The sequence below is a fragment of the Crinia signifera genome, chromosome 1, assembly GCF_055691185.1.
Source record: "Crinia signifera chromosome 1, ASM5569118v1, whole genome shotgun sequence".
Lineage (NCBI taxonomy): Eukaryota > Metazoa > Chordata > Amphibia > Anura > Myobatrachidae > Crinia > Crinia signifera.
This window is the reverse complement of record NC_139217.1, coordinates 259158777-259169169: the sequence shown is the minus strand read 5'-3', so window position 1 is coordinate 259169169 and position 10393 is coordinate 259158777. Positions and strand designations below refer to the sequence as shown.

Below are 10393 nucleotides of genomic sequence, written 5' to 3'. Positions count from 1 at the left end.
GCGAAGGAGTTAATATAACAAGATCTATCTATCTAATACGAGATGGACATCTTGTATTGGTATTACTCAGATGTCCTCCGACTTTTCAGCACCCGGGCACGTTCTATTATACAAAGGAACATTATCTATCTATATATAGAGCACATTTACCAACGGCCCCTCGGAAAGGGGGCCGTTGGTAAAAACAAGAAATAAAATTTAGTAACACAACTGGTTGTTTCGTAGGGAGAAAATGTCAGCACTGTGGAAACTGAAGAACTGAAAGGGTGTCAAATAAAAACAATCATTTACTAGATGTATGTATGTGCTTTGTTTCACAGAGAGGTGGTTTACATTTTGCTTTGTGTGCAGTGATTAGAATTAGAGACACATGGTCATCTCTGACATTAAGATAATTAAAATGATGGCATCCTAGAATAGATATCCTAATGGGTGTGGTATGACTCACCGGCAGTCGGGATCCCGCCAGTCATTATCCCGACATCGGGATCCCAACTGCCTGGCTTCAGACAGCGTGGCCAGCGCAACAAAGCCCCTTGTGGGCTTGCCACGCTGCGGGCACGGTGGCGAGCTACGCTCGCCAACTATTCTATTCTCCGTTCTATGGGGGTCGTGGACCCCCATGAGGGAGAATAGCCGCCGGCCGTCGGGAACCCGGCCGTCGGTGTTTTAACTGTCGGGATCCCGTCCGGCACCCATCCTAATAGGTATCTGCGTACTAGCTATAATGGGAGATAACCATATTTTGTACTGCACCGAATAACCACCTCCATCTGTGCGATAAGGTGAAGACCGATGCACTGACCAGTTGGTCTGGATTCCCTACATGTCTTCCCACAACTTACATGAGTTACAATTCTCCTGGATCCTTGTATCCCTTTTCTTAAGGAGTGTTCACACTGTGCAATTTTGCTTGCGATTCGTTTGGGATCAAATCAAACATCGCACAAAACGCATTCGACTTGGACTATATGGTCCTGCACAGTGTATTTCTCTATACAATTTCAATGCTACACATCGGGTTTGAATTGCCATCAAAAACAGATTTTTTTTTTTTTCAATTAGATTTTGCTTAAATAAGCAAAATCAAATAGACCAAGTCAAACAGTGTACGGGGCATTTCACTAAAATTATTTGCCTTTAACTTCTGCATATTCAGCAGTCTGTCCAGCACATGCTCTTTCTGCATGCCTAAACCACCATTGTGTCCCTTCAGACACTGCAATTCATTCCATACCATTTATTCTCATCTTGTTTTTAAAAGATCATACCCACTCTTATGTAGCGCTTACAGCTTTCATTTGCAGATTCTCCTTCTTACCTGGTACTTTGGAGGCTCATCATGTAATTTGACAGCTATTTTCGCTGATATTGTTCATTTTATTTTCATTTCCAAGCATCCCCAGCCTGTTCCACTTCCAATAATTCCTGTTTTGCTTACAACTTTATAAAATGGTAATCTTAGACACAATTCCCATCAATGCCTGTTAACTCTCTCCTAGCACTGAACCTTTTACAAAAACACTGTCACTCTCTCCCTTTTGTTCCTTCCCTTCCCACTAGTTTTCACTCCCTCCTTTCCCTGTTCCCCAGGCTCTTTGCCAGCAAGCGGATGCTTTCAGCCTGAGTAACATCCTCTCCGGCAGAGACGTCTTCCCGTCTCTAATATTTGTAGTGGAGGCACGGGAGAGGGAGGGAAACAGGTTTCTCTGCTCCCTGCACAGGATGCCAGTCTGTCACACCAGTTCTGGGAAAGAATTTATCCTATATTCCTCTACACTCAATGTGAGAACACAAATTATAAGGCATACACTCTCATGCGTTTGCACTCCCGTGCAGTTCCAATCCAAGAACGATTTTATTCATGCCTCCTCATGCACGTGTGAAAATTAAGCAATTTTAGATCAGTTCCGTAGACAAATATAGTAACTAGGGCACACAAATCAATTTACATTTGGGGAAAAAAAAAAAAAGATTTTCTTTGCCAAATAGAACGTGTTAATCCAGGTATGCGCACATGAACAGTCCAGCTTTTAAGGATATCCACACTTGTTAAACTGTCTGAGTGACTAATATAGCTGCCCGTGTTTAAGCATGCATTATCCTTAAAACCAGGACTGCTAGAGGTATATTTAGGTTGACAGAAGTGGAAGTATTGCCCATAGCAACCAGATTCTACTTCTGAAAACCCACAATTAATATACTCCCTCTAGTACCTTGAGGATAGATCTATTGAAAAGTGTGCCTTTCATACCATTGCCCTTTTAACCACTTTCCTGGCATTATCACATCAGATGTGACCACACCAGGCTGTGCTTTTCCTTGACATGGTTGCATTGGATAGACCCAGAAAGTCGGGCGCACTGTGTAGCTTTAGTATTGCTCTGCTGGAAGATTCACGCAGCAGTTGCCATTATCAGAGGGACAATGCCAGCCCCTCTGCTTCCTGGTACTCTCCCTCACTGCTGATCGGGCAGCCTGCCTACACCACCCACACCGCAGCTGTAGAGATTAGCAGCCACTGAGGAAATCTTAAAAACAACCCCCAACTTTGTGCATTCCCCCAATTTTGCAGAGAGGAACAATTTCCGAGTAAATATAGAGCTGCAATGGTCCGATATCAGTATTTGTACCAAAGTTTTACAAAATAAATAAAATAAAAAAATATTCAGATAGATTTTTGGAAAACTTATTAGCCAGTTAAGTGGAAAAAGCATACAATGATTTACTCCTAGTAAAAACACTCACGAGACATTTTTCTGAAATATAAATTGGACATTTAACAAAAGCAGGAGAATTCATAACAATGCAGCAGAAGTTATACATGCAATAGGTAACAAAAAAAGGTGCAAGTAGAATTTTGGGGGAAACACCAGGTTGGAAACACATATGATGTAACAGATGTTTCATATTTTTACAATTCAAGGCAGTCCTGTGTTTCCCTGCATTCTTGATCCAAGTGGTGATGTATAAGAGAAAACCAACTTTAACCCTTTGAGTGAATTCGTCAAAATAGGTGTGACATAATATGTAATGTTTACCTTTATATAGCAGAAATTTATATAACAAATCTGAGCAATGCTGGCATTTTTAGCAGACATTTAGCCCATCTCAGATGTTGGCACTCAAAGGGTTAAATGAATGGTATATCGTTTAAAAGGGTTGCCACACCTCGAAAACTGCTGTGCCTGGGCCACAGATATTTTTATATTAACTTATTTGGCTCTGAATGTGCGCACTTTCTGCATGGTGCAGTCATGTTATACTACTAAAGTCTTAACTCTTATGGTGTGTACACACAATGAGACCTGGTTTTTCGATTGATTTGTACTATTCGATTTTCACTTTTTGACATTGTTTAACAGATCAAGGCTTTCCATGGTTTCCACCAGTCGGATTTAGAGCCAGATGTTACCATTTCACTCATATAAATACATAAAATATGGATGAGAGGACAATCCTGCTATTTGTGTGTACAGAAGACTTAATTGGGATAGTTTCTCTTTCCGCCTCTCAAGGGCAAATAAAGCCACTATTTCATGTGGACAGCTTTCTAATACATGCTCATACACTACTTATTGTCTTTACTAATGGACATAAACAGTATAGCCAATACTAATCTTTACCCCAGAGTAGCTGCCAGAAGAAAAAGTATTGGATAATAGAAGAAACAGCATTTTTTTACTGTTTATTTTGCAATATACAAAATAATTAAAACAAGTACATAACAGACATTCTGGCTGTCCAGTGGTTATGTATGTGCTTCATCATGGGGGAGCAGCTTCCTTGCAATAACAAAGGTTAACTTCTAACTCATAGTGAAGCTATCACCATACAATAAAAATCAGGAATGATGAAAAAAGCTGTCCTATTCCACCTCAACATTCCGACCTTAGTGGGTGGTAGGAATTGAAGACTAAAAATTCTAGAAGTGGTAAATTGTTAGGGGTGAAGACTACCGAAGAATACAAAGTTTCAAAAAAAGTAAGAAACACAGAAAATATAGAAATGTTTAACCTATTTACTGACATAAGGATGGACAATTGATTTATTTACAACCACAGACTCAGAGTTTAATACATACATAAAACCCAATAAAGTAATATATACAGAAGTATTTAGGTGGTCTTCTCTTCCCATAGGTTCTGGTTTTTAATCTGAAAGCTGAGAGATGTAAGCAGTGGTTTAAACACAGATCACAGATATACCAGGGGTAACGGCCTTATAACCATCCTCTCCACCAGGCAATCTGATTGTACACTGCACAGAAAGAAAGTTGGGTGCAGAAGCAGGCATTTCATTCTACCAATGCCAGCCACAGGCTAGCAATCAGCTGGTCCATGGACATGGAAGACTCAATGTATATCTGGTACACACACACACTACATATGCCTATCTCTCACAAGAAGCTCACCACCACTCAGACACACACACACACACACACACACACTCTAATATACCATACATTTCATATATAGAGACCTCTACATTTCTAGAAATCTCTTCATAAATTTATATATATTTATATAAAAAAAGTTACTTTGGCTTTTGTGCTGAAAAAAAAAAAATCTTAAAAGTCCAAGCACGTTTCAACCAGTACAAACCCGCCTGTTCAGTCCATTAGCCTCTTGCAGCAGCCAGACGACAATGGTGGAGTCTTCTAGACTTACAAATCTCAACAATGTTGTTGGAGCAGCTCAGAGAGGCAGAGGGAACTCTCATGTTCCACCATGATACCCAAAGTGATTCTGGTCAGACTCACATAGCTGGAGACTTGGTTTGCTCTCGAGGGGGTCTGTACTGCACTGGAGAGGGGGTCTGACTTTGAAGAAGTCTGAAACATAGCGCACCTGAATAGTAAAATAAAATAAAAAAGAAGAGTTATACTAAGCATAGACAGTACCCTACAGTAGGTGTATGTTCTACAGGAATAAACACATCAGTATAGAGCAAACTTACTGTGAGAGCAGCTACAATGGCTCCTTGAATAAGTCCCACAAGAACATCACTCCAGTGGTGCTTGTAATCAGAGACACGTGTATATCCAACATACAGAGCAAAGGACAAGAGAAAAAACTGCACTGTGGGACGCAGGAGACGCGCCCATTTACCGCACAGCCGGGCCTGGATATATAACTAGAAAGAAAGCAATGCATTATTATCTATTAAAATATGGAGGTAAAACATGCCTCATACACATTATATAAGGGTGAAAATATGGGCAGTTATCAAATTTTAAACCGATTAGAAAAAAATGGCAAGATTACATTTACATTACAAATTACATTTTGGAGGGCGTCAACAAAATGTAATTACAATACCTAGTATAAATGAATTTAAAAAAAAATTACACACACACACATCATTTTTTAAATAAAGCTTGCATAAAACACATTGCAAACTTCTAAAAAAGTAAATGAGCACGTTCTGCTGAGAACGGCTGTGAATTGACGAGCTCCTGGCCACAGCTCGCCAATTTCCAACCGCTTCTCACATCCACGCCCCCTTTGTGGTACCTGGCAGGCGTGACATTGAATCCCGCCTGCAAAATCCCTGTCCGGGAACGGGACAAGGTCGTGGCTGTCGAGCCAGCCTCAATACACCATGCAATGCAAGATGACTGGCGTGAGTGATCAGCCAAGTCCCATTCAACTCAAATATCTGACATCTTTTTCCACAAAAAATTAGGCTTCTTTGCGAGACAATTACAATGAGGAGACTGTGATGATTCATTTGATGTATGACATTTATATTGTGTGCGACTGAGTCTATACGGAGCAGAGCAGAACTGTACATTGTAGCACTACATAAATATTCAGAAACTCCTAGTGCCCACACTCGATATTGACTACATGGGAGCGCGCATCGCAAAGCAAAATAACTGTGCAATTTGAACTAAAAAGTTCAAATCGCACGTGATAATCGCAGTGTGTGGGCACCTTCACTCACAGACATAGGTGTCACTTCAGATAAGTCAGCAGCATCCTTGTGCACCCTAGCTGTGGGAATAAAACAGCCTGACCTGGCAAGATGTACAAGGACACATTTGTTAAAATAAAAAAATAAAAAAGTACAAAATATCAATATTCATTTAAAAGTGTTACTTTTTTTTGTATGTACGTACCTTCATTTTGTGACCAGTATATCAATAAAATATACACTCATAGCTTCACATTATCCTTGAGTTGTGCTTATATGCATTTAATTTGTGCTTAGAAGAGAATTTTATGGGCAGCATCAAGGCACTGTACAACCGAAATGTGCAGGCTGCCACACCCGTATCCAAGATTAGAACAACATGTTTCAATGTACATTTATAAGGTGTGCACCATGTCTGGTTTACAGATAAGACACAGAACAGCGTACATTAGTTCTAATGGCCACTGCAAAAAGCCTCCATAAAACATTAGCTAGCAGGCCGAGGTACCAGGATCCTAAGGACAGAACTACACAGGCGCACAAAGCACCACGTATCACTAATCATACTGTAAGAGAAAGGGAACAAAATAAGTAAGAATGAGCAAATCATAGGAGAGCTATGGGGGTAGATTTACTAAAGCGCAGGTTAATAGAAGTGGAGACGCTGCCCTTAGCAACCAGATTATACTTCTTTACCTAGCACCTTTCAGAAGAGAACAGCTAGAATTTGACTGGTTGCCACTGTATGTATTTGCATCATACATAAAACTTACCGAAAGGAATAGCATGCAGTACATTCCAAATGATGAGTGTCCAGAATAAAAGGAGAGTCTGAAATATAAAATACAAGACTACTGGAGACATTCAATATCAAGAAAGCTGTACCTACCCCTCATACCACCATTATACCATGGATAGTCAAACTGTGGCCCTCCAGTTAAACTACACATCCCAGCACCCTTGTCATAGTTTTAGCATTCCCTAATAGCAAAACTGTGGCATGGCATTATGGGGCTTGTCGTTTCACAACAGATGGAGGGCCATAGTTTGGCCATGCATGCATTATACCGCAGCTCATCATCTCCCCCTCACACACATTGTACCGCATCTTCTGCTCATGCTTCTTACCTGGACTCAGTAACATTTGCATGGCTGCCACGGCATTCAAATTTTGTCACATATCCAGAGCAGTTGACTGTGGTCCAGTCAGGGTTACACACAGCTAGGAAGTTGGGCCTTGGACGGCCTATCATGTACTTTGCCAGGTCAGTAAGGGACTGACTGACAGATGCTCCAAACATGAATGTTCCTATCACCTTGTAAAGTGCAGCCACGTAGTAATTACACTCAGAGCGGGTGTATAGTCGTTTAGAATACACCATGTACATTTCTCCAGAAGTAATCTGTGGACCACATGAAGAATAGAAACAGATTTAAGAATATTCATATTATTTCCAAATTGTTGCAGTATCACTTGCATGAAAATGATATCACTAACAAAGCCCTCCCCCTAGACAGAGCCTGTGGTCCTCTATATGTCACAATTATGTGATTGTATATCACCTTTTATGCACTTATGTCATACACATGTAAACAAATACAAACATTCCCATTTATTTTAATATGCAAGCAATCATCATGTCATTATTAAAATAAATACGTGTAAATTGTTTTTCTGTATAATTTTACGACTACTCTTATTACATACAATGAGAATGGTGCAGGAAATGGTGACTCCAGCCATTAGTCCGTGAGTGATGGTGTCTTCTCTGTACGGATATTTAATAGACTCATCATTGCAATAGAATCCTCGCTTGTATGGGCTGTTCACCAGTGTCATAATAATGAATGGTAAGGAAGCTGCAAAAGAGATCATGGTCACACAAAAAATACTCAAGGTCACATTATCAAGCAAGCTATTGTGTGGGTGGGTCTGCTGCTTGTCTGCTTCCATCATGGAAATACATTTGCATACTATACGCCATAAACAAAATACTGTTCTAAGCAGGTGCAGCAGTTAATGATAGAAGCTAATAAAGCAGGAAGAAAGAGTTGGTTTGTTGAAATAACCTGATCATAATAAAGGTTTGCATTTCTTCAGCATAATTGACTATTAATTCTTACCACTTCAGTGTGCATCACTAGTGAACAGTACAGATGAGTGCCACACATACACACCACACCAGCGCTCACTAATGCTGATCATTCAGAGCCCTATAATGGCACTCAAGGGAGTTGAATCCAAGAATAGGGCGCAGCATATGGATTAACAAGGGCAGGTCTGAGCTCTCTTCTCAGCTGGTCTAGCTGGTTTCGGCACATGAAAAAGAATCCCATGCCTTTGCTTTTATTCTTTCACCTAGCACTAATACATGTGAGGGTAACCTGAGAGGTCTAGTGATTCTTTAAATGTTCTTTTATAGCGTTGATCCACCCTATCCCACTAAAATGAAAAAGCCAGAAGCAGTTTTTCTTTTTAGCACAACAATTTTACAATATGCATACATTTGGGAAAACTCTAAGAAAATTGTCTATAGCCTCTAATTTAACCTCAATATTGCTGGAATACTAGAAATGGATGGAGGTAGATTCGTAATGTGCACACTGTATGATAGTCTATATATCTTGTATGAGATCAAACATACAGGAACTTTATATAAAATGTGCGATCCACATTTTGTTGTGGTTGATTGGTGAAGGGCACAGAGGCCAAAGCCACTCCACATATCTTAATGCGTGTGATAATCAGGTGGGATTAGGCTAACAGGATCAGACTAACAAGATCAGTGCACACTGAACATCAACAACTACATGTCTAGATATGAGTGGAAAAGATGAGCTGCCAGATTTCATTCCACAGCAAAGGTTACATGCATGTTCTGGCACATGCAGAAATAGATAAGTAATTTACGAACCAACTTGTTTTTTAGGTGTAGTAGCCCTATAGCCTCAGCATAATTATCTGTAATACAATACTGGTCATAGCATAGTGCTGAGATTGCCACAGTCCATTCACCAGTCCAAAAAAAGTAACACCTGGCTGAAATAAATTATATATATATATATATATATATATATATATATATATATATATATATATATATATATATATATATATATATATATATATATATATATATATACATATATACATACACACACATACACACACACACACACACACACATTTCCTTTACCTCTATAATGCAGGTCATTGACCTAATCAAATTAAGCTGCATGTGCAGATAGAGGAAACCATTAATGACACGCAGGAACACGTATGGTTACCAACAGGGCTATTTTTGTGCAGGCTCAAGCAGGAACTGTGGCCCTTATTCTAGTTCACTCTCTCTGACAAAATATTTCTTAGATGGACAAAACCATGTGCACTGCAGGTGAGGCAGGTGTAAAACCCCACCCAAATCTAATTATCTCTGCACAAGTAACACCTGCCGTGTACATGGTTTTGTCCATCTAAGAAATATTTTGTCAGAAAGAGTGAACTAGAATAAGGGCCACAGTTCCTGCTGGAGCCTGCACAAAAATAGCCCTGGTTACCAATATTGAGTGTACATACTGGACGATATTACAAACTATATTACTCGAGAGGAAACATGAGCTATATTGTTTGTTTTATCACTTTCGGGTGTATGAGTCTTTAGATTCTTTTACCTAGGGGCCACTGTAGCCAGCCAGAGCAAGACTGGATCAGGTGTCAAGAGCAGCACTAATAAGGAAGCCTCACTGGAATTGTCTCAAACACTTTCTCTGTGCAAAGTGGAAAATATCCCTGTAATGGTACTAATTTGGGTGGAGTTAGGTCACAGGACAGGACTTAAACATGTTAATGTAAAGAATTTCAGGGTATATAAGACAGTGCGCTTGCTATTTCACAAATAGATTTACTTTGGTACAGTACAATTATCTCTGCTCAATAAGCGCATTAAAAAGGCATTATGCTTATAAAGCAAAGTCCACAGTGTTGTCAAGAAAAATCACAACAGAAAAAAGGGATTTTTGTGAGAACTTACCGTTCGAATCCCTTTCTCTGATATGGTCCTGGTGACACAGCTTCACATTGGGATGTAGGAGGGTCCGCAGGAGCCAGGCACCTATCCTAAAGCTTTTGGAGGGTAGGCTCCTCCCCTACTGCATCCCAGATTCCTCAGTTCAATCTTTCAAAGCCACTGGAATACATTAACTCAGTACAACGCCTGCACATATTATATGCACAATTTTAAATTTAACTTTTCAACCAATTATAACATGAAACATCATGAACACTGGCATACTTACTGAGCGTAAGGGAGGGATCGCTGTGTCACCAGGACCATATCAGAGAAAGGGATTCGAACGGTAAGTTCTTACAAAAATCCCTTTTTCTCTTTCAATGGTCCTGGTGACACAGCTTCACATTGGGACGTTCCAGAGCCGGTCCTTTTGGGTGGGTACGCTCAGGTCTGCAGTATTCATC

At 40.0% G+C, this 10393-nt stretch overlaps 1 protein-coding gene across 1 annotated transcript in view; it reads right to left on the bottom strand.

The window, feature by feature from the left end:
• Positions 1-4007: 4007 nt before the first annotated feature.
• PLPP2 (phospholipid phosphatase 2) overlaps positions 4008-10393 on the bottom strand; it is a 31836-nt gene continuing 25450 nt past the window's right edge. The window contains exons 2-6 of the mRNA XM_083181325.1: positions 7628-7779; positions 7048-7322; positions 6693-6750; positions 4960-5136; positions 4008-4850 (exon numbers count right to left, since the gene is read on the bottom strand). Coding sequence (XP_083037451.1) covers positions 4719-4850; positions 4960-5136; positions 6693-6750; positions 7048-7322; positions 7628-7779 — 794 coding nt within the window. The 3' untranslated portion in view covers positions 4008-4718. The remainder of the gene's footprint in view (positions 4851-4959; positions 5137-6692; positions 6751-7047; positions 7323-7627; positions 7780-10393) is intronic.